A 25,200-nucleotide genomic window follows, 5' to 3' on the forward strand; every position below is an offset into this window, starting at 1 on the left:
CCCACCTACCCCCACTCTTATCTTTTCTTTCTCATCTTTTCTTTCTTTGGTCATTGTCTGCTTTCTTGGGTTCTTTCTTTCTTTCTTCTCTGCAAGTCAAGCCCAGCTCCTTTCTTTCTCTTTTTTTTTTTTTTTTTTTTCCTTCTTCACTGCAACACAGCTCTTTTTTTTTCTTTGTTTCTTTGTGGCTGCTTCTTCTTTTCTTTTTTTTCTCTCTTTCCTTCTTTTTTTCTCTCGTTCCTTCTTTTTTTCTTTCAACACAACGCACACACTCTTCTCACCGGTACACTCCACACCACCATATACTTCATTTTTCAAGCAAGGATCACTGGAAAACTTCATAAGAAAAGCTAAAGGCTCACTCATCTCTACTATTTGATGTAAAAATTCTCTAATTTTTTTATGGATATTATACTTTTGCTAGAAGTTATTTTTGCTATTGTGTTGCTGATATTGTGCTTATGTTTAAATAGGTTTGTGTTCTTGAGTTTTTGTGTTCTTTGAATGGATTTATTTTTTAATTTGGGTTAGTTTTGTTTAAATTTGGAGCACGTTGCATTTGTACTGTCAGTACATTGTGTTTGATTTTGAATTTTTTGGGTTTGTGTTTAATTTAAAAAAAAAATTTTGTTTGAATTTTGAATTTTTTGGGGGGAAAAAAACCGCCATTAAATTTTTTTTTTGTTTTTAAAAAGACCTATAGCCGCGGTTTAAACACAGCTCAGGTTTGGTCTGTAGCCGCGTTTTTAAAAAACGCGGCTATAGACCTGAAGCCTATAGCCGTAGTTCAAACGCGGCTATAGACCCGCAGGGTCTGTTGCTGCTCCGCTTAGGCCGGGGTTGTAAACGCGGCTTCAGGTCTATAGCTGCGTTTTCGGGGTCTATAGCCGCGTTTTTTAAACGCGGCTATAGACCCTGTTTTTTGTAGTGATGGAACGCCCTCAACCTCTTCATCCATGATGGCATTCAGAAATAGCTTGCTGAATCATTAGAGGAAGCGGTATGACTATTGAGAGACTTTCACCAAGCCAATGCATTCAACACACCTCTTCAATAGCAAAAGGTTTAGCCAGATCATGTGGTAAACATGTGAATACCAATACCCAGGTCTCCTTTGTTAGAAATGCAAAGTGTAAAAGTTTTATTTTTGTGACGTTCTTAGTCAGCTGATAAGGGAAACTCTGCTTATAAAACCAGTCATTTTGTATTTTTTTTTTTCTACTTTAATTCTTTATTATGATACTAAACCCAAAAAACAAAGTCTCATTGCATGCGTGAAGCGCGTGTAATGAAATTAGTAGTAATAATTCGAATCCCACACCCAAGCCAACTACCAAGCAGTTAAACAAACTCACACTATCCCATTATCAAACGGTTTCTAAATATTTTTGGACTTTATGTTTCATTATTTCTTATCTTTTCAACCCACAAAACTCACGATGATGGTGATTGAAGAGGGTAAAAAGATTGATGACGGATACTCTTGAACAAACATGACGACCCTTGGACCAATTGGCCAAGAGTGGACGAGTCCAAGGTGCACGGACACACAGTAGACGGATGTAACGGCCACATGGCATCCATCCATTTTGATTAAGCTCCAAGGATTCCTAAATGGAATTAACTTGCATCTCACGATTAACTTCAAAGAATCCCAATATGAGAAAAATTCTATCTATGAAAAGATTCCATAATATACGCTCATTAAGGAGGATCTTCCCAGTAAGAAAATGCCTTGGTACGCAAGAAATGGAGATCGATTCTACACCACTATAAAAACCCAAGAACCCTCAGAAAGCAAGGTACGCATAATTCATCCTAGCTCTGACACTCTAGAGTTGTGTAAAGTTCTAACTTGACTTTTGAAGGGTATTTGGCCGGCACCACACCGATGCTCTTTGTTAGGTCATCTTTTTTTGTGTTGTGTAGGTATTGTTTCAAGCTTGTGAGGACCGTGTGACTAATTGGTGGTTTTTCATCATCATGAGTGATTAATTCCTAAGTTCCCTTTTCTACATTTCCCAAATAAGTTTAGCCCACCCTAAAAATCTCTTTCATGCTTATATAAAAATAGGCATGATAATGTACCCTCTAAATGGTTGCCTTGCCGCCTTGGAAGTTATTATAGACAAGAAAATCACTCAATTTTCTTATTTTACAAAACGGGAATAATGCCTCTGCATTAGGCCCGGTCCAGTCCACCTATTTTTGGTCATTGGTCCAACCCATGAAGCATGAAGTTTAGTGGACTAAATTTTAGGTTTGATCAAATGACATTGTAATTGGCCCAGCCGAAACATTCTTTGGTAAATGTTTCAGAAAGAAATCTACTGGAATTAGTCTTGAATTTTTTTTTGGAAAAAACTGTCGATCTCAATCATTGAAAGTAATTGCAGGTCGTGATCTCAATCACCAAGCCAATACTCTATGGATTCAGATCCTCTAGAGTTCTTAGGGTACTCTACCAGTAGAGTTCTTAGGGTACTCTACCAGTAGAGTTCATTAAATCCTAACCACTCTTTAATGATTTAATGGTTTAGATTCTGCCATGTCAGCATTTCATTAATAATATTCTTAAAATAATAAAATAATGTTGTAAACAAAACAATTAAGATGATTGTTAATGAAATGCTGACATGGCAGAATCTAGACCATTAAATCATTAAAAAGTGGCTAGGATTTAATGAACTCTACTTGGTAGAGTACCCTAAAAACTCTAGAGGATCTGAATCCATGCTCTATTAGCCCATTTATTGCCACGTAATCAACACTTTTTTTTTTATGACACTACAATCGAATGCATGTTCTCTTCCTAGCTGTCACATTGATTGAATCAGAAATTTCAGCATTTAGGAGCTGAGCCCATATATAGTCTCCAGCTCAGTTGACTAAGTAAAAAAGTCCAAAACTAACTTGAAGGAAAAAAAAAAATGTGAATAGAAAAGAAAAGATATGTATGGTAAAAAGACACGTTGTTATCCCGAAAGAGACTCGTAACCAACACTTGGATTCACCAGTTTTGATAATTATTGATGAGTTGTAGAGGCGAGACGCCGCACTTTGATAGGCATGTCAGCATGCTAGATTCGCCACGTGGCTATCAGAAACCCTTACGTGGCGAATCCTCAGTGAGAGTCTCTGAATACCCCTAGGTTACTTTAACCCTAAGCTAACACGTTTTCGTTTTTTCTTTTTTCCTTGCCTCACAAAGAGCTCAAGAGAGATAGACTGTGGCGGTTATATTATTATTATATGACTCGGCCAAGAAAAAAGCAGCCAAATTGAATGTGGGTCTTGAATCTTGATTCGGTTTCGGTTACGGGTTCGGAGTACGGGTTTAGATTTCCACGGTTGCTGGTAAGAGTTTCTGTTATATACTAGCTGATCAGATTCATCAGAACCCATCTATTTCGGCTACATTGAAGAAAGCGACTTTTCTAATGTACGCGTATGTCAGATTCTCAGAAAGAAAGAATTTGTGAACTTCTGTGAGTTTTGTTGGGTCGTATTTTATAACATAACAGGTAATTGTTATTGAACTCTTTTTTTTACGTTTTTTCAATAGATTAAGGTATTTAAATTACTGGGTTTCAACTTTCATGTCATCTTGAATTCTTTGAGGGAAATATTGTTTAAAGTTTTTGTCAAATACTTGCTTTTAAAGCATCGTATTTCATCCAAAATTTCAATCTTTCTGGTCATTTCCAATCAAAGAATATCAGTTCTATTAGACCTAGAACTCTTTGACTCCGTAGAGTCCGCAGTTTAAGATAGAGATTCGGTTTCCTTGTTTGTTTTGGTTCAATGATTTTTGGTCTCACCAATTTATCGTGTGGCTACTTCCATGTCTTTTGTTCTACTCCAATAGATTTTTTTCTTCCAACTCATTTCATTTATAAGAAATACATCTGTGTTCCCGAATTCTTGTCTCTGTAAGCTGCATAGATAATCGATGTAATCGTAGACAGACACAAAAGTCTCTCTGTCTTTCTTCCAATTGAAGAAAGAAGCTATATATACACGTGGTTCTGAAACAATTAAACGCCTACCATGAAATAGTCATATTTTGTAGCGTGTAATTCTTTCAAATCATTCAATATTTCTTCAGCAACAAACTAGTCTCCGCTGGCTTTCTTATCTCCTCCACGATATGCGGTTCTGTTTACGCGTTTTTTTTTTCTCCCATGTGTTGTGAATGTTCTAAAAGAAGTGTGTGTATATATATATATATATATAAGTGATGTTATTTTTCTAAGCAGCTTTGCTAAGAAGAATAAAAGATGGAGATCATTTACCAACCCTATATCGATCCCGAGTTTGAATCTCTCATAGAAAGAATGTACCCTCCCAGGTATTATTAATCATAGAACTCGGTACTACTCATCCTGTGATTTGTTGTTCTAATTATGCTATCTATTTTCAGTTCTTTGGTTCTTCCTTTTTTATATAATTCAGCAACTCATCACTTTGCTTTGCTCGTTTGGCTTTTCAGGGTTTGCATAGACAATGACGCATGCGAAGACTGCACTCTTGTGAAGGTTAGATTTTTAGTATCTTATAGTATTGAATCTAAATTAATCAATCTTGTTGGCTGGGAATAGACATGTTTCATGGAATCTATCCTCCTCTCTCTTTTTGTTTATACTTTTTTTGGTGGGTGGGGGGATTGAGAAGTGGAATTCCAGCTGTTGGAAATTCCATCAATGTTTGTATAAACAACTGTGAGAAATTCTACAAATCTCAAATATTGTAAGAATAGAGAACTAGAGATAATGATCACTTTAATTAGTTATATTTTCGGTGACAATGATTAATGCGCATCTAAACATTCACTTAAACCCTAGTTTAATTTTAAGTTTAAGAGTATTCGATTCTGTCCAAATAAGCTCCTACTTCTCTTCCATCATCGTTGGTCCTTTTGACGGCGAAAAATGACTAATGAACATCTAAAGATTTACTTAAACCCTAGTTTAATTTTAATAGTAATTAATATTGAGAACCCAACTTTTAGAACATCTTTTTAAGTTTGTTAATTATGATTGGAATATCATTTACTTATAAAAAATAGTATAAAAATATAGGTTGTGTTAGATTTATTGTAATTTTGATATTGAACCCACCGAATGGAGAGCTGTTTTTGTGTCTTTTTCTGTCCCACCGGTGGAGAGCCATTAGAAATCACATGTTGGAAAGGAGGAAGCAATTAAAGTTATCATTAATTGGTTTCCTTTGATTTTAAAGTCCTGATCAGTAGCTGATTCATGCAAGGATTTCTGGAATTGTATAGAAGCAGATACTTCTCTTTTCTATGCAACAGTATTCTAACGAAATGTCGCAATCTAGACTATCTAGTTCATAAAGAATGAAACAAGTATGAAAAGACCATGAAACCCTTAAAAAGCTAAGCGCAAGCTGGGTTCAATTCAATAAGCAAAATAGAAAATACCTAGAATTTTTCTCCTTGATTTCATGGTTCAGTTCTCTACCCTTGTCTAGTTGCTCTTCTAGTTCTTTTGTAATTTGTAACCAGGGTTCACGGGCTTAATAATTAAAAGTAAGAAAATGAACTATGAAAGAAACCCTTTAACAAATGTTTTGTTTTTTTGACACAGGTTGACAGTGCAAACAAGCACGGGATTCTACTAGAGATGGTCCAAGTCTTGACAGATCTGGACCTTGTTATTTCCAAATCATACATTTCCTCCGATGGTGGTTGGTTCATGGATGGTCAGTGCCTACACACCCTAGCATCAATCATTCAATTCAATCTTACATCACCTATATTATATATAATAATGTCTCTGTTACACCATTTATCACTGTGATTACTTATTAAAAAGAAAAAGGAAGAATTAGGATATGATTATAAAGGATAACTTTCTGTTTCTGAGCTATATATAATAAGTCATTTACGACTTGAACCTGTGGCTGATTCATGTGGTGTGGGTATCTTTTGATTGCATGGTGGCGCAGTGTTTCACGTGACAGACCAGCTCGGCAACAAACTCACTGACGAAAACCTCATACTTTACATTCAGCAGGTCTCTCTCTTTCTCTTTCTCTCTCTTTTGTTTATCTAGCTAGCTTGGTAATTTTCTGAAATTTAGTTACACCCTTTAGCCTAACTGAGTCAAAGCTACGCCGAGCCAAGATGTTCAAGCTAGTTCTAACTCACTTATTATGTTTGAACTCGGAGCTTATTAAAAATTTCAGTAGCTTGAACTCAGTTTAATTAGCTTCATAAATTGTAAAAGTAATAATTTTTAGGTAAATGTAGGTTTTTTTATGAGTCAAGATGATCTAAACCACATACTTGGATTTTTTATAGAATTTTTTTTCTCAACTTTATATCAAGACTTATTAACAAGTTTAGTCTAAGTTGGACTTACTTTTTCTCAAGTTTTACGCTTATAATTTTATTCTTAAACAAAATTACGATCGCCTTTTCCCTTTCATAATTTTAGTTTTATAATATAATACTCTCTCTCAAAATAACTCTGACAATCAGATGCCATAAAACCATTCCTTTCTATCTCTAAAAGCTTCTCTTTTCAACAAGTCATCATCAAATTACTTTTTTCTCTCTTACCCTTAAATGACTTATATAATAAGTAAGTTTATTTTTATATTTTTTTTTATATACAACTTATGTTAAAATTTATTATTAATTTGACTTTAAAGTAAATTATTAATTACTTAAAAATATTAAGAGAATGAAGTGATCCTATTTTAATTTTTTATCAATAATAAATAAAATATAACAAAAAATTAAGTAAAAATTTCACAAAAATAAAAAACTGACCTTTTAAATTTTTTCGCCTTAAATCTAAAATGGTATCTTTGTATGAATGCCACTACTTTCTTTAAGAAATCCCAAAATTATCCCCAACTTCTTTCTATTTTTATAAAATAATCTCAAATTCTAATTTATTTATAAATAAACAAAGGATTTTGTTTATATATGTATATAGAAGCTTGAAAATTTGTCAAGAACTAGCAAAATGGATTACAACATTGGCAAAAACTGACTCATTCATACCTGTATAGTCTTGTATGCACCAGTTTCTTACCTTATCACTTGGCTTGACATAAATACTTTAATTTCTAATTTCCAATACAATTGAGGCCGGTCTATTCTTCCTTCCATAAACAATAATTTATAAGCAATTTTTTTTTTTTTTGGAAAATTATTATGTTGAATTGTACTATCCAAGTAAGATTTACACTATAGATTAAACAAATGTGTATAATATTATATATATTTGTTTAATCTACCTTGTGAATCTTAATTCCTGCATGAATAGTGCAGTGTAAACCAATAATAGTTTTTACTTTTCTTTTTGGACCTGTCAAGCTCAAACAGTAGTATTTTAATACCCTATTTTCTTCAAAAATTGGGTCCCTAGACTTTGCCACTAATGAATACAACCTTGCAGGCACTATGTCCAAGCAGAAAAGAGAAGATGTCAAAGGAGTTACAAACACGGTTGGGAAGAGAGGTGAAACCCCGCCACGTGTCAACTGAGCAAACAGCTCTAGAGATGACTGGGACAGACCGACCAGGTCTAATGTCTGAGATATCAGCTGTGCTCCTTCAGCTTGGCTGCAGCATCACCTCTGCCGTGGGATGGACCCACAACACACGAGCGGCCTGCATTATCTACGTTGAAGATGCGTCCAAAGGAGGGCCCATTACAGACCCAATTCGGCTGGCCCACGTGGAAGAGCAGCTAGAGAACGTGGTTGAGGCCCATGATGGGAAGAGAGAGAGAAGGAGTGTCAGGTTGATGGGCCCAGAAGCAGTCCAGACGGCCCAGACCCACACGGAGAGGCGGCTCCACCAGTTGATGCATGCGGATTTGGATTACGAGCGGTGTCGTGTTTGTGATGGCGGCGGTGGTGAGCATAAGATGGGTTGTGATGGGACCCACGTCACAATCGAGAGTTGCAAGGAGAAAGGGTACTCGGTGGTGAATGTGAAGAGTAGAGATCGTCCCAAGCTTTTGTTTGACACTGTTTGTGCTCTCACTGATTTGGAGTACGTGGTGTTTCATGCTGTGGTTGCTTCCAAGGGCTCTATGGCTGATCAGGTACTAATATATAGTCTTTCCTGTTACTATTTCTTAGGTCTGTAATCATCAAATCATTACTTTCGTACAATACATGTTTCTCAATGTTTTCTAGCTTTAAGTAGCTCCATTTCTTCTTGCATTTAAATGATTTCCAAGCATAACATATCTTGAAAATTTGTGTTCCATTGCATCTGGTTCTGACTAAGCATTAAGCAATAATATATTATCTTTGTTCGACATTGTTTGGTGCTCTCAGCCAAATTTGCCATAAATTTTTTAATCTGCCATCAATTTTTTAATCTGCTAATGTGTTTGTTTCGCTATGTTTTTGCTTCAATGTGAATAACACAGGAGTACTTTATACGGCAAAAGGATGGTTGCACGTTGGATACAGAGAGCGAAAGGCATATGCTTACACAATGTTTGGTTGCTGCTATAGAGAGACGAGTCTCGCATGTATGTCCAGTAAGGCCTTGCTCATACTAAACAAAGTTTCTCTTCAAACTAGTTTGAAGAGAAACTCTACGAATTCTTCATATATTTCTATATTGAGTGAGAATTTTGAAAATCTAACCGTTAGATTGCATGTTCTTATTATATTCTTCATGCATGTAAAATTTCAAGAAAATCAAAGATCAATTGTTATCTCATCAATCAAATATTAAAATTTTAAATTTTTATGATTTGAAATTGTGTATAAAAAATATATTTATTGATCGAATAGTAAATAATATCCAATTTGAACGAAATCTAATATGTATATTAAAAACATAAGGAACATGAAATTCAACGGTTAAATTTTCAAAATTCACACAAAAAAAAGAGATATGTGAGAAGTTTGAAAAGTTTCTCTTCAAACTAGTTTAGAGAAAAACTTTGTTCAATGCTAATTTCGTCGACTAGTTATATGTGCCCCATTTTTACTAGCATTTGAGATAATGCACTTTTATCTGCTTTTGAGATTAACACATTAACTAAAACGTAGGTTCATTAACTCTTTTTGATACATGTGTAGGGACTAAAGTTTGAGGTCTGCGCTCAAAACCGAATGGGACTTCTCTCAGATGTCACACGAGTGCTTCGAGAGAATGGGATATCAATATCGAGGGTTGAGGTTTGGACACGAGGTGACAGAGCAGTTGGATCATTCTATGTTAAAGACACCTCGGGGTATGATGTGAATCCAAACATAGCCGAAGTCGTGAAAGAAGAGATTGGGGGATCCGTCCTTGCAGTTCAGAAGTCCCCAAGATGGGCTACACAGTCTTCTTCATCAAGAACAATCCGAAGCACCCATGGCAGCATAGAGGATAAGCCGAGATTCTCACTTGGAAACTTGTTGTGGTCTCAGCTTGAACGCCTATCAAGCAGTTTTGGCCACATCATGAGTTCCTAACTCAAGAACCTTCCATGCCTGTACTCAATAGACATCTGTAAATAGGTTATGTTTCTAACAAGAGTTTCTTTCTTCCCAACATGATGATGTCTTGTAAATAATTTAGATAGATATCTCTTTTTGATAGTGTCTGCACATAGCCACACGAATAACATCGACCCACACTCAAATTTTAATGAAAATTGGCTGAAAAGCATTTCCATTATAACTTGGGTTTATTCTATGCACAATAATGAATCCCCTTAAACAACTGTGACATTATTAATGCCTTTGAGCGAAAGATCAATTTGCAAGCTTACAAATCAAAGGGGAATAATTGAGTATGCAACTATAGATTTGTCGGCCTGAAATAGTTATGCATCAACTGGCCTCTTGAGGCCCTACTATCCCTCTATAGCTTTAAGATAACTCGGCCATGGAGTTTTAAAAACTCTCATTTAATTTTTTTTTATTTTTTTAGGAAAACTCTCATCTATACTACTATTTAAGGGGCTTCCTTTATTTGGACTGGATTTTTTTTGTTCTAAAATACCCCAACATCCCTATGTTTAAGTAGAGACAAAACTAAAAGACAATCTGGTAAATGTATACCCCTAACTTTCACTAAAATATTGCCTAAAAATAGAATCACTCTCTTGTTGATTTTCAAATTTATTTATCCACTTATAAATTATATTCTCAAAATAAAAATTATATATATATAATAAAAAAACATAGATTTTTTTTTTTTTGCTACAACCACCAAATAAAATAAAATAAAATAAGCCCCATCGCACGCACGAAAAGCGTGTGATGAGGCTAGTTTAAATATTAATAATGTTACAAAATCCAATCCACTTGTTTTAATATAGATGGATATAATTTAAAGAACTCCAAAGTGGAGTTACCTAAGTACTCTAGGATCCAATTCCACATCACACGATACTCCATTAAATGCCCAACTCCATAGATAAACAAATAAAACCTCTAAATGACACATTTCAGTTTCTTGCTCTAGGTTCTGGATCCTGCATTGCCATGGATCCTGCATTGCCCAAGATCTGACTCCACTTTAGCTCATCACCAAAGTTGAGCCTATTTGGCATCAGCTTTAGATTTTAACTTTTAGCTTTTAGATTTTATATACAGCTTTTCAAAAGCTCGTTTTTTCCCGCATTTTCTCACTTTTTTAAATTTTTTTAAAGAACAAGCATACTTTAGCACACTTTCAACAAAATGTTTTCAACAAAAAGCTAGATTAGCTATTCTCAAATGGACACTAAGTTATAATCAAAATCTACTTCCATGTAAATTTTTTTACCTCGACTTTCAAGACAATGTCATAATGCTTGCATTCTGAAATCATCCTGATTTGCTTCAACTATATAACCCGAAACCACATGACCAAATCAACAAGAACAATTCAAGCTTGATTTCAGGAAATAGCAATCTGGTTATAAGATGAAATAGACAGAAGCAATATGGCAGGCAGTACAGCTAAAAAATTCATCCTAAATACATGCAGGTGTTTGTGATATGTCAGCATAAGGAGATCCATTAAAAATAATCTTCGATAACAGTAACAACTTTCTAGCATAGAAGTTGAAACTCACAAGCTATTAAGTCATAATGTAACCATAGATACTTGAGGTTACTTGTGCGAGTGACACACCAGCCGTCAAAGCCCGAAAGATTATTTTCTCTGACAATTGATTATTGCAATATTTTGTCTTTAAATGATTATATAGTTCAGGAAACCTTTCCTGATTATATCTCCACTACTAGCTCATGAATGATTCTCCCACAAAACTTTTCCTTTTCGAATGAAAAATGAGAATAATCAAGGACAATGTTTTCCATCAGAATTCCAACGATCTCAAAAACATGCAGTCGAATTCAAATAAACAGACATAGTTCATAACTTCATAAGATGGAGCAGAAGTTACAACTGCTATTGGAAGAACTATATAAGATGGAGCAGAGTTTACTAAACTTGATAAATACATTTATAAGACACAAATAATCATCCAGTTTAGAATGGAATTTATGTACATACATACAGTATCAAAGCCTGATTCAGACTAAAAAAAGCATAGACCAGACCAGCATTTCACAACAGGTTTGGGAAGTACAACACATTATTTGTGCAAGGTTTTTAGTGGGCATCATCAGATCACATCAATGTCATCGAGATCAAGCCAGTCATTAGATTCCTTGGTCTCATGGTTACGAGAACTTACCTGCTCAGAACCAGTATGTTGGGTCTCAACAGAACTGATATCCTTAACTGAGTCAACTGAGCTTCTGCTCAGCTGAACCCAATCTCGTGAGTCTTTTGTTGATGAATCAGAACCAGATGTTACTTTCTTGTAACTTGTAGGTACATCTCCATCATCATCATCCTCGAGATCGCTGAATGATACATCCTCAGCATTCCCCATAGGGAAGGATGTTTCACTAACACCAACCATTTCTGAACTTTCCTCTTTCAACCATTCATCACCATCATCCTCATCATTCCCTGTAGAGGATTGATTTTTGTTTTGATTCACTGGTCCTTCCTCAACAACAGGCTTGTCAACAATTTGAAGTTCGGTACTTTGGACTGGGTGCTTCTCCATCTCAATGTCAGCTGGCACTGAGGACAGGGCCACTTGAACAGCAGATATCTGGAGAGGGGCTGACTCTGGTTGGGAACTTGGTGGCATGGAGAGATTCTGTTCATGTGGTATGTCAGCAGTTTCATTTGAATAATTAGTGCCTCTTCCAGAATATTCTGGTTCTTGCTTTGCCTTATTGCGGTTCTGTAACTCCTGTGTCAACATCATTCTAGCCTCCACTATCTGCAAACATAAACATCACTTGCTAGTAATGCATTGCAAACTAATGAATCAAAACATGAAAAGTAAGCCAAAGGCCAGAATTTCCCAAACTCAGGGTCGAAAACCACTTCCTGCTTCCTTCATCAGAAACCCCAGATACAACATATAACAAAGGGGTTTGACATATCAAGCTTACTACCTGTAAAACTTAGTAACTAACACCCCAATATGATCCTATGTTTTCCCATCTGCGCCATACAATATATATATATATATATATATATATATATATATATATATATATATATATAATAACTTGGTTCACCAAGTAGTTCTCATTAAAGTGCTATGAAGCCATCACTAAATTGGGATACTTAAACCTAAAAACTCAAAAGCCAAAAACAAAATTGAAGTGTTTTGGTGCCAGTTATATATTCTATAAGCATGGTAAAATAAATTAAAAAAACCTTCATGCGCAAGGCTCTCACATATACCCCCACAACAATACCAGAATTGTGTGATGTCGCATACAAAAAGTTCACACATTTGAAAAATCCTTGATTCCTTGTGCTAGAGCTTGAAGAAAAGAATCTCTTCAGCCCATAAGTGGTTAAACTCAATCAGCAGTCACATAAATAATCAACGAAAAAAATAATATAAGAAAAACAATTAACATGATAAACCTATAAACTAAAACTATGTCAGTGCCAAACGGAAATTAACTTACTTGGGGCGTTGACAAAACTTCGGCATCATGTTTATTGAGTCTTGGATGCAAGAGTACAAAGTAAATCTTCCAAAAACAAGCCTCACTCATATGTCCCGGACATAGTTCAATCCGGAGTGCAGCCAATCTTGGCGCAAATCGCTCAATAGCCAGAGCATGTTCTTGTTGGGCATCAGACAGCTCAAACTCTGGCCGAAAAATTATCAAAAGATGCATAAAATCAGAACAAAAGTCTATAACACACAATTTCTACTTTTCTAAGTTTTCTTTCTAAATTTCCGAACTAAAAATAAAAATCACAACTTTCTTACTTCTCAAATATTAGTTCATAAGCACAATTATTATCACTCAGTGAACAACCTAAAATGGCAATTGACTAACAAACATTTCTTAATCAGATCAAACCGCATTATCGCATTGCATATAATCTCAAATAGATGATGAATTACGAGAGTACTACCGTCTGAATCTTCATCGTGAGGGAGAGGGAAATCCAACCAAGTTTCTGGATGCATCGCGATGTTTCTCGCGAAAGCCAGCACCTCTTCGGTGACGCCGACCGCGTCGCCGATCTCGTGCTCCTCCGATCCAAGCTGGAGAAAATTGGAAGCGATTTTGGTGATCTCCGACACCGTTTTGGTGCTCGAAAGCTTGGAGATCCCGGTCTTGAATCTCCCACTGATCTCCGCGAAATCGCTGCGGATTCCGGAGATCACGTCCTCCTCCTCTTCCTCTTCGGGAGCTTTGTGATCGGAAAGTTGAGAGGGGTTTGAGTCGGCGACCTGGCGCGGCGGAGCGGAGGAGGAGGAGGAAGTTTGGTCCGGAGGAGGAGGAGGGGCGAGGAAGGAGGCGACGCCCCAGAGTTGGCGAGTTAGGGTTTTGGTGATCTCCGAGAGGTCCTCTTTGACGCCACGTGGCGATTGGTTCGACGACTGTGACGATGGCGATTCGGTTTGGTCACCGCGGTGGTGTTGATCAGGTTTGAGCGGTGAATTTGGATCTGTGGAATCGGCATTAGGATTGGCATGTTGGTGTTCTTTGTCGTCGTCGTCGTCGTCGTCGAGTTTGAGTGAGTTCGCGATGGACCTTGCTATCCACGACATTGTTGAATGTTTTGAGGTTGACTCTATTTTCTCATTCGTGTATTGAAAGTTGAAACGATTCTGAGCTGCAAGTGGGTTCTTTACGGGGGATAAGAGGTTGCCAATACGACGCAGTTTTGTTTTATTATTTGTATTTCTTTTTTTTCTTTTCTCTTTTTTGTAAGGATTATTTGTGTTTCTAGTACACTTGAAGTTGTAGTTGAACCAAATTATAAGATTTATTAAGGATAGTTTGATTCGGATATAACTCTATTATCTAATTTTCAAGAAATTTAAAATTTCATTTTAACTATAATTTTATTATCAAAATATTCAAAATTTTAAAATAATGGATTGGATACAAACATCATTACCTATAACACATGTCCTTAATAAATACATTTATCCCATTGTTATAGTTGAATTTATCTCTATTTCATTGATAAAATTTATATTTATTGCTATACTTTTTTAAAAATTATTTTTTGTAGGGATGGCAATAGGGTGGGGTAGATCCGAAAGATGAGATCTTCACCTCTGCTCCACATGGTTTTATCTTACCTCATCCCCGTCCTGTCCCATCCCGCATGATGAGAAATTTTTTTGTTGCCTCATTCTCGCCCCTTGGGGTCTCGCGAAACCCTGCCCCACCCTGTAAAACTTTACTTCTTATTAATTTACCCACAACTATTGCAATTTTATTAATAAAACCTGTTTCTTTAATAAAAATATACTTGAAATTCAAAATAAATTTATCACATCAAATTAAACTAATTTTTAGCAAAAATAAAATAATAATATTAAAGTTGTAAGGGCACGTTTTGTTCCCAAAGCCCAAAAGAAAGGTCAATGATCCAAAGAGCCCAATCAATGAATTTGTAGAGAGTGACTTGAAACTAAACTGTCAATGAGTTAGGATATATATTGATCACAGCAAGTTAGTTGTTATTGTAAAGCATGAAACAAACAGTTTGAGCAAGGAAAATCCTCCTCGACAAAGTCCGAGGAAGGCTGTTCTTATATATTTCTCTTAAACTTAACCAAAATTACAGTTCTTGTGTGTACAATGATTTTTCTACAGATTCTTTGATGATCCCTTTGTAATAGGATTTTCCTTCTTTATATACCTCTTCCTTACTTCATCTTAGCCCTCCACGTGTAGATTAGATTGCTGGCTTTGATATTTGTCTCATCAGCACCTTCCTGAAGTCTTTGTGGATAACTGTAAGATTGGAGGTTACTATTCAGGTATCACCTCCACATTAATACGGCCAAGGGGTTAGTTGCAGAGCATTTAATACGGTGGCAGCAACTTTCTTCTTAGATATTTTCCAACTCTCTTTTGTCCTATCCCCACCTGATGTTTATACTTGTCAAAATGATTGTCTGTTGCATTGTTCTTGACAGAAGGACGGACGTATGACCTCTACTCTGCTCAACCAAGGAGATACTTCTTCTCGGGCAACATTTCTAATTCCTCATGACCAAACTCCTTCCATGGGCCATCATTCTGTAGGCCTCAGTCATTATTGCCTATCCTCAGACTACTTAAGGTCTTCGGACACGGCCTACAGCCCAATACTCATGTTTGGGCCATTTATCCCTACAAGAGTATTTAACAAAACAATATCACAACAAAAACAAAAATCTCATAATACAAAATCAACGATTCAATAGTATATAAATTTGTTTATAATAAATACAAAATAAAATGTAAAATTAGTACGTTATTTCCAACCTTGCTAAAGAAAAAAAAAAGGCAAAAATCCTTATCGGGTAGATTAAAATAAGCTGATTATATGTTTGTTTAAATAGTTGGGTTTTAGGATGTAAAAAATTTATAATTTAACTCTTATTAATGCCAGACGGGGCGGGGCAGGGATGGGGCGAGTTAGGTCTAAAAAATCTAAACTCATCCCCGCCCCGCCCTTTAGTGCAGGGCTAAAATCTTGCACCATCCCCGCCCCACCACCTTTGCGGGGCAGGAAAAACTCGCGGGGGGCGAAGCGGGAGGGGCGGAGCAAATTGTCGTCCCAAATTTTTTGTTGTCATATTTTGCATTATATGCAATTTCTAACCATCCTAGTGGATTATGAATTACATAAGAAATTAACTTCATTTTTTTTTCCTTTTTAAAGAAAACACCAACTATTTTCTTAAATAATATGATATCACATATTAATACAAAAGAATGTAGTTTTTCACTACTTTTTCTTCAATCCACTACATGTTATCTTTTAACACCATTCACATGTATTATTTAAACAAGTCACATGAATTATTTAAACAAGTCACATGACTCATTAAATAGGTTATCCAATTAAAAGTTAAAGGCCTTGTAGCTAAATTGGCACCTCCCCATGTACAAAATGCTTGGGGGTCTAAGGGGAAAAGGGTTCGAGTTGCAGGGTTAGCAGCATGTTGTAATTATCTCTAAAAAAAAAAAGTTATCCAAAAAAAAGTATACATGAATGGTTTTATCAATCATTGTGTACTGATTTTGAGGAATTTTCCTTCAAACCAAGATGGAAGATCATTTTTCCCTTTTTTTTTTCAATACTTTCATTGTTTCACCACACACACACATATCCTTTAACTTGAGGGGAAAAAAAAAACTTGTTTTATCCTATTTCATCTTGCATGGGTTTTTTTTCCCACCTTGAAGAGGTGATGGAATGAGGACTAGTTTTGCTCACCTTGCCACACCCTAAATGTATGCATATACTTAATTTATTTAATAGATATTTTTAACTTGTTTATAAATATAACGTAATATTCTCTATTCTCTATTCATATCCTAGTTTATTTATCTATATTTATTTTACAAACTTTATTATTATTAGTGTTTGCAACATGTGCCTTGCACCTACTTGGTCTATTAGAGGATTATATTTTACCAGTATCATTTAGTGCTAAGTATATGCAAATCACACAATTATATATTGTAATCTGTGGGTGAGTTAGGCCCAAGGAACCAGGTCAACCCACCTGGACAAAGCCTAACATGAAGCCCAAAGCCCATTAGGTGATGTAGGCTTGATACGCATGGGGGAGGTAACCCCGGGCTTCATCACAATGGGTCTAATCTCTAGTTGAGCGTCAGGAATTGGGACAACTACGTCCTAAGAGATTCCTTAAAGGTCGATGGTCTGAGCCGACCATAAAGGAAATCTGTGTGCGGTCCCAACGAAGTCGGTCACCAAGAACTAACGATTCTAAAAGGGATCAACTTCTGAACACTTTCCAGCGTTTGGAACAAGTTTTAAGGGAATCCTCTGAATTTGTGAGGATCCCTTGGCATTCTGGTGGACGTGGGAATGTGTGAGTAAGTGAGAAAAGAAATAATAGCCACCCCATTAACGGAGGGCTATAAAAGGAGGTCGAAACAAGGTTGGAAGGGGTTGGACATTGGAGAGAGGGAGAGGGGGGAAGAGAGGAAAACACAGAGAGAGAGTGAGTGAATACGCTGGGATATTCAGGGGAATTAAGGGGGAGTATTATCACTTGTTTGGGGCCTTGATTAGTAGGATTGAGCGTAACCCTCACGTACAAATAAACTGTAAGCCCATTATTACAGCAGAGACGATTTTGGGCACGCACATTAGTTTTGGAAAATTTTTATTTATTTATTGTTTAATGTTTTCATTTGTTTATTCATTCTTAGTTTGTGATTAAAATTGTAAATTTAAATGTAGAATTGTAAGTTTAATTGATAACTAATATTTTAATCATGTAATGCTGCATGTACAAGAACCACATAAAATGTTTTGCATTTTGGTGAATTTTTGATGGGTTTAGAGAACCATAAAGGATTATGTGCGTGCCCAGAATCGTCTCTGCTGCAATAATGGGCTTACAATTTATTTGTACGTGGGGGTTGTGCTCAATCCTTCTAATCAAGGCCCCAAACAAGTGATAGTACTCCCCTTGAATATCCTAGTGTATTCACTCACTCTCTCTTTGTGTTTTCCTCTCATCCCCCTTCTCTCTCTCTCTCTCCCTCTCTCTCTCTCTCTCTCTCTCTCTCTCTTCAATGCCCAACCCCTTCTAACCTTGTTTCAACCTCCTTTTACAGCCCTCCGTTAATAGGGTGGCTATCATTTCTTTCCCCACTTACTCACACATTCCCACGTCCACCAGAATCTTAATCCTCACGAATTCAGATGATTCCCTTGGAACTTGTTCCAGACACCGAAAAGTGTTCGGGAATGGATCCCTTTCAGAATCGTTAGTTCTTGGTGACCAACCTTGTTGGAACCACACACAAATTTCCTTTGTGGTTGGCTCAGACCATCGATCTCTAAGGAATCTCTCAAGACATGGTCGCCCTAATTCCCGACACTCAACTAGAGATCGGGCCCATTGTGATGAAGGTTGGGGTTACCTCGCCCATGCGTATCGAGCCTACATCACCTAATGGGCTTTGGGCTTCATGTTGGGCTTTGTCCAGGTGGGCTGACCTGGTTCCTCGAGTCCAACTTACCTGCAATTAACTTCATTGCTCACAGCCAAGCCCTATTCCACAAAGGTATCATACCTGCCACCACCCAACAAAGCAAGAAAGCAAACTACAATCAGAAACACAAAACCTAGTTCCTTCCCTCAAACCACCAAAAACTTGTTCTTTGGCTTGTGTCCCTATCAAAACACAACCAAACCATCCCAAAATTCAACTCTTCTGCATCATCGTAACCTTCTCATTCTTCTATAGGTGAGTGTCATAATATTCTTAGCACAATTAACTTTCTATATGATATGTTTTAATTCCTTACATAAACAACATGACTATGTAAGGAATTAAAACATATCATTTCTGAATTAAAACATATCATATAGAAAGAAATTAATAATCCACCTATTCTTACCACTCAATTTTGAGGAATCTCCAACTTTCAAATCAATTTTGAGGAATCTCCAACTTTTTACATATCAATTTATACAATTATCTATGTATACATTTAAATAAATTGCATGACTCATTAAAAATGTCATATAATTAACATTATTTTTTGATGATGGCCTCCCTCCATTTCAAACATACAAGAAGATTCGCCATTCATTCCTTCATATTGTTTTGGATGTTTTTCTCAAAAAAGAAGAAAAAAAAAGAGGATGTAAACTGTTTTCCTTGAAGATGAAATGACACCAGAAGGTCCCTACCGGACTCCTCTTGCTCTGATGACTTGCTAATGAACTTCATACAAAGTCTAAAACTTTTGGCCCATACTATTACCATTTGGGCTGTCCTTAGCCCATTATTGGGGAACGTCAACTATCCATGCATTTGCCTTTGTAATCACAATAAAAATCCTGAGCGACGTCGTTCCACGCATATCAGAAACCAACGGACCAGTTTCGGGTGCGGTGAGGTGGTGAGGTGATGTGGTGAGTTTCGGGTGCTAGTTCAGTTCAACAATTAACACTTTAGAGATTGAACCCAAAAAAAAAAAATGTTAGTGAGAAATAGAATCCTGACTCTCCAACTCGCGTCTCTCATAAACCCTTCTTCTTCTTCTTCTTCTTCTATACTACCATTCCCTAAACCCACACTCTCTTTCCCAACCCGATATCTTTCCCACTGGACCCTCCGCAACCCGACCCACCACCATGTCTCAGCTTCAGCCTCTAAGACTACCCAGACCCGACAAATCTCCGACGCCGCCCGGTTCGTCCGGACCGTCCTGTTCGTGCCACCCGGGGTCGACCCGGACGAGGTGACAGAGGACATGGTTCTGCCCGGCTCCAACATCGTTATCGGACCCTACGCGGGTGAGTCTCGGATCAAGGAGGTGGAGTTCGTGAAGAGCAGTGGGAAAGCCAAGGAGTGTCCCAAAGATCACAGGCCCGAGTTTGCGATTCTGGGTCGGTCTAATGTTGGCAAGTCTTCGCTTATCAATGCTCTGGTTCGCAAGAAGGAAGTTGCTCTTACTTCTAAGAAGCCAGGTTTTGAAATTTTCCCACTTTGTATGGTTTTCTTGGACTTTTTTGGGTTTCTGGGTGTTGCTTATTTGGGTTTAAAACTTTGAAATTTGTGCAGGAAAGACTCAGCTTATTAATCATTTCTTGGTGAATAAGAGCTGGTATATTGTGGATTTGCCTGGCTATGGGTAAGTCCTGGTTAGTTGTTTGAATTTTAGCTGTTTGCTTCGTGAAACTTAGTATCACAATGAGAGAATATAAGCATTATGGTTAAATTAGAGATAAATGCTATGAAATTTCGAGTATTATGCACTTCCCGTTTATTATTTTTTATTTTTTGTCTATTTCTATGCTTGAATGTTGGAGATTGTCTAGCATGTCTGCAAATTTTTTGTTTTTTCTATTGAATTATGGTAAGAAGGGGGTGTGTGTGTACACATGGGTGGGAGTGTGTGGGGATAAATCAGCTATATAAGTATATATTCAACAGCAACTCTGAATAGCACACAATACAAGCATAGTAGCTACATTCTATGCAGATCTGCTCTAGCAGCCAAAGTACTTAACATAGGGAAACTCACCAAGCACACACACTATCCCGAGTATAAAAGCTGAAAACACTGCTAGGAAGCATGACTACTTCATTTAGGGTACCGTAACCATGTCGTATTTGTGTTGTAATGGTGTCATACCAATATGGAACTGGCTGTTTTATGTTATAAATTTTCAGAAATTGCTTGTGTCGCTATGTCATACCCGTACCCATGTCCATGTCCATGTCCATGTCTGTGCTTCTTAGGAAAATAGACCAATTCTAAGCAAATTTTGAAATATAGGAGTGCCCCAGATGAGACATAATCTTCTTTATCATGCAAAATCTTTTACGATTCTGCAAGAAGATAGATTTTATGTAAAATCTTCTTTGATTGGTAATTTGGTATGAGCTCTCAAATGACACTTCCTTGGGAAGAGCAAGTTTGTATGACGATTTGTGTATTTTTGGGTTCAGAATCATTTTAGAAGGAGGTTAGGGTTCAAAAGAGTGAGGATTTGATTTATGGTTGACAAAAGAAGAAAGAAACTGAACTAGAATTTTTTTTAGTATTGTGAACAATACTCGTGAGAAAGAAAAGAAGAAGAAAGAAGAGAAAAGGGAGGGACAAGAACACTAAGGCCAACATGCTTCAATACTCATAACACTCAAAATTTTATTGATCAACTCCCTTGTACAGTACAATAAAACACTTAAATAGATACTGCTCTTAACTTCTCCGAATAGAACTAGGACTTAAATTAGTAAACAAAACCCTAATTGAATTGAACCAAAGCCCACACATAAAGACCCATAAACTTAGTAAGACTTACTTATTAATAAGAGAAAACCTATGATTCATAGTGACCAAATAAAATATAAAAGCCTAATTACTTAACATGGACACTTATTCTTGGGTTTTGCCTTAACCTTATACTTCCAGTCTTCCGCAGAGGATATTGTTTCTCTAACCATGCTATGGACCATCACACCATCACACAGCAAAGAGAATGTGTTTACTCTTGTACTTTGAGTCAGCAATTTTGAAGACAACCATGCCATAGCCAACCCGGAATAATTTAGTTATTAGGCATTGTTGAGTTGGTTGAGTGTACAACATAGTGATATACATTGCATTTCTTTAAAAGCCATCTATTTTCTCCTTTTTTGTTTTGTGGAGGAAGGATACATGACATACGAAAAATTTGGGAAATTATCTACAAGTGCGTGTGATGGAGTTAGGATTAGGAGAATTTGTGGATCTAGGTTTTTAAAATTCGTTGAGGAATGGGTTTTGGGGTTGTGTTAGGAATCAAAAAGTAGTTTGATGAGTTATTTGATGACTATTTGGTGGAAGAAATTATGTGGGGTTTAGGGTTTTGATTGGCAAAAGAAAATGCTTGCTTTGGGTTGTAAGGAAGAAGGAAAAAAAGGAGTTTTATGTTTGTTAAATTGCTGCATGAACAGTATCCACTAATAATATCAAGAGAAAAGCAAGAAGAGAAAGGGAGAGAAGAACACACAAAAGCCAACATGCCCCAATGCTCAAAACACATAGTACTTTTTTTATTAATCAACTCCATCTATTTTTAATTACATTGAGCATATATTACATGAGGAATCATTCTTGAATTATTGGTTCAGGACTCATAGTTTTGACTAGTAAAATTTTATTGATATGTCGTAGTTTGACTAGTAAACTAGAAATCTAATAAGGTCAACTAAACTACCAAAATACTCTTAATTTGTAGGGATTGCAAAATTGTCACTAAATACAAAATTAACCATAACTTGTTAAATAAAAACCCAAATTGAAAAAATCTTTTAACCATAGCAGACATATAGATAGATCTTTAAAGCTGCGCAACTTTCATTTCAATTGGACTTCACACATGGGCCCCATAAAAATTTTTTTGAATAGACTAATGTGCAAAGAAGTAGCAAATTAATCTTCTATGGCTGCGTCAATCCAGGCCATCAAAGTCTTGGATCTCTTTCTCAGCTTTACTTGGCCCAAACTGTGGTATATGGTCAGTTTGGCACTAAATAGAACTGAGCATTGCCCATTTACTTTTAGGGGCTGGGCATGTGATGCAGCCATAACCCAAACATATCATTTTCAAATAACAATTATAAAATCAAAGCAATTCTTGTGGGTTACACTCAAAGTCACATAAATTTAGGCAACGTGTATTTAATTGATTTAAAACGAAGCAAAATGTCTAAAGTTTTACTCAATGTACCCGCCCAAAGACGGAGCAATGCTCGTCAATCCCTTATTGTCAATGCTCTCGCTTTAAATCTCTGTGGCTTTCAGTGTGGGTTACATGCAATTTTTGTTTTCAAGGTTAAAATTTGTATTTGGTGGGATTGAGTTTGTGTTTTCTGAAAACCCTAAATGAAATGGGAAATTGGGGATATGGTCCTCAGTTTTTTATCATTTGGTGTGACCAATGAAAGCATGCCAGCTGTCCTCACTCTTTATTTTATAATGGTTTGATCCGTGTCAGATAAAGTATTACCTATATTTTTGGGTGTGGTGCTCCATGTCAGATTAAGTAATGCCATGTAGACTTAGCAAGAAAAAAAAAAAAAAAATTCATGCCACATAGACTTAGCAAGAAAAAAAAAGTAATGCCACATAGGCTTTTGGTTAGACACATAGGACTCAAAGTTAACATAAGTGGATAGAAGGATATAAAGCATAATGTTTTCAATAGTTAACTTTTAAAGTTTCTGGACGAAACCAAACTTTTTGTAAACTTTAAGAACGAAAACATTATTTTTGCCATGTTAATTGATTGTCAGGTATTGGGAGCTCTTTCTGCTTCTCTAGACTTTATTCTTATTGAGGCAAATTACAATAGGGAGAACTAATTGTGATCATTCTCATTATTATAATAATTTCCTGGAAGGATAAATGTGATGGAATGGAAACCTATATATGTATCTTGTTTCTCCTCTACAACTACATAATTTGATGTCATCCCTATCGCAGAATTCTTCATTCTAATTGATACTTTGCGGTTCACTTTATTCACAGATTTGCTAAAGCCCCAGATGCTGCTAGAATGGATTGGTCCTCATTCACCAAAGGCTACTTTTTGAACAGAGATACTCTTGTTGCTGTCCTACTTCTCGTTGATGCAAGTGTTCCACCTCAGAAGATTGACCTAGACTGTGCTAATTGGCTTGGACGCAACAATGTATGCTTCCCTCTGATGTTTTAAACGTTCATATCGTTGTTCACTTACCATTTGGTCACTGCCACAATGCTAAATCCAGTTCTCATCTTGGTATTTCTGCCATTTTTCTGTGCTTTTCAGATACCAATTACCATTGTTTTCACTAAGTGTGACAAAATGAAGGCAAGCAAAGGAAAAAGGCCTGATGAGAATATCAGGGATTTTCAACAAGTGATCAGACAAAACTACAAGGTACATCCCCCATGGATCATGACTAGCAGTGTTACTGGTCTGGGCAGAGATGACCTTCTCCTACATATGTCACAGCTAAGAAACTACTGGGATCAATAGGAGGAAATTTCAAATACCACAATATGTAACCTGCCTGAAGCGAAGGTAGGTTTTTTCAATTGAAAGAAATTGTGAAAGCTAGAAAAAGATGCATATATATCATGACAGTGAAGAGCGCAAAAACCTAAGGACTTGACTTTAGTTGCCTATAGTTGTTTTTACCGGCTGCATGTCCTGAAGGAAATTGGCTGTGTGTTGGGATATAACATTCTCCATATGTATAGAAATGAATGATATTGTGCTTTCTTGCCCCATTCTGTTCTTGCTATATTGGAATATTGGAGAGTTACTTTGGGATATTTTAGAGGTAGGGGGCATGTGGGGGGTATAGCTCCTTTGCCTCTTGTTTTGCATTCGGAAAGAGAGGAATCGGTGGAGGAGTTATCTTTGACGCACCTTAAGTTCCTTTTCCTGAAATCTCATACGAATGGAGCTCTAAATCTTATACTTTCTCCACTTTTTCTTTCATGGACTTCTGAAATGACTTGCTAATCCGTTGTTAATTTCTCAGCCTTTGTAATCTTGGTTCCTTCTTTTTCTTCTTCTTCTTCACTGCTCTGTTGTATACTTTCCCGTGTATGAGAATGGTGTTTAAATGAATCTTACATTACTTATTAAAAAAGAAAAGAGGGTTGTGCTTTCTTGAAAGATTTTTATCATATGTGATGTGGTATGTGTGTTTTTTTTTTTTCTTAACATCATTCCTGCCAGTGGTCCTTGAATATGGCACTCCAGGTAATGGAGAAGCATAAGTCATACATTTACCAATCCAAAAAAAAAAAAAAAAATCCTGAATTGTGAATGTTGTATATATATACAAGGTAGGATGTAATATATAATATTTAAAAGTTGAGAGAATTTTAAATTAAAATCAAGATTGGACGTGAATCCTTAAAGAGCCTTTGTGTAAATAGTCAGAAGGTTTTTGTTTAAGGAGTCTTGACTCCTAACTCGATCGTTCAAGACATCTCGATTTAAGATTTGATTCTAGGTTGACTACTCGAATCATTAGTGAAGTATTTCCTGATCATTCTGTTTTTTTGACACTGCTTGATTGAAGGTCGATCGGTTGAGTTCATGAGTTCAGCCGGTCAAAGTGAAATCTTGGTTGATTGAGATCTGGGAAACGGTTTTA

General features: G+C 36.4%; 3 protein-coding genes across 4 annotated transcripts; 2 read left to right on the forward strand and 1 right to left on the reverse strand.

The window, feature by feature from the left end:
- Window positions 1-3,246: 3,246 nt before the first annotated feature.
- LOC142623939 (ACT domain-containing protein ACR1) lies at window positions 3,247-9,547 on the forward strand. Of its 2 annotated transcripts, none has more exons than XM_075797425.1 (8): window positions 3,247-3,524; window positions 4,260-4,351; window positions 4,493-4,538; window positions 5,613-5,727; window positions 5,974-6,041; window positions 7,437-8,090; window positions 8,424-8,537; window positions 9,088-9,547. In XM_075797425.1, exons 2-8 carry the CDS (start codon window positions 4,281-4,283, stop codon window positions 9,466-9,468), a joined length of 1,449 nt encoding a protein of 482 aa, XP_075653540.1. In that variant the 5' UTR covers window positions 3,247-3,524; window positions 4,260-4,280; the 3' UTR covers window positions 9,469-9,547. The 2 variants fall into 2 exon arrangements, with proteins under 2 accessions (XP_075653540.1, XP_075653539.1); XM_075797424.1 differs by having other exon boundaries at window positions 3,253-3,524; window positions 8,424-8,528.
- A 1,854-nt stretch (window positions 9,548-11,401) lies between these two features.
- On the reverse strand, window positions 11,402-14,196 carry LOC142625817 (uncharacterized). The gene is made up of 3 exons (XM_075799540.1): window positions 13,457-14,196; window positions 12,997-13,184; window positions 11,402-12,290 (listed from the first exon to the last, which is right to left on the reverse strand). The coding sequence occupies exons 1-3, from the start codon at window positions 14,097-14,099 to the stop codon at window positions 11,616-11,618; spliced, it is 1,506 nt and encodes a 501-aa protein (XP_075655655.1). The 5' UTR covers window positions 14,100-14,196; the 3' UTR covers window positions 11,402-11,615.
- A 5,213-nt stretch (window positions 14,197-19,409) lies between these two features.
- Window positions 19,410-24,721, forward strand: LOC142623512 (GTP-binding protein At2g22870). The gene is made up of 4 exons (XM_075796953.1): window positions 19,410-20,021; window positions 20,116-20,185; window positions 23,573-23,735; window positions 23,856-24,721. The coding sequence occupies exons 1-4, from the start codon at window positions 19,529-19,531 to the stop codon at window positions 24,063-24,065; spliced, it is 936 nt and encodes a 311-aa protein (XP_075653068.1). The 5' UTR covers window positions 19,410-19,528; the 3' UTR covers window positions 24,066-24,721.
- The last annotated feature ends 479 nt before the right edge of the window (window positions 24,722-25,200 follow it).

The sequence above is a fragment of the Castanea sativa genome, chromosome 2 (genome assembly GCF_040712315.1).
Source record: "Castanea sativa cultivar Marrone di Chiusa Pesio chromosome 2, ASM4071231v1".
NCBI lineage: Eukaryota > Viridiplantae > Streptophyta > Magnoliopsida > Fagales > Fagaceae > Castanea > Castanea sativa.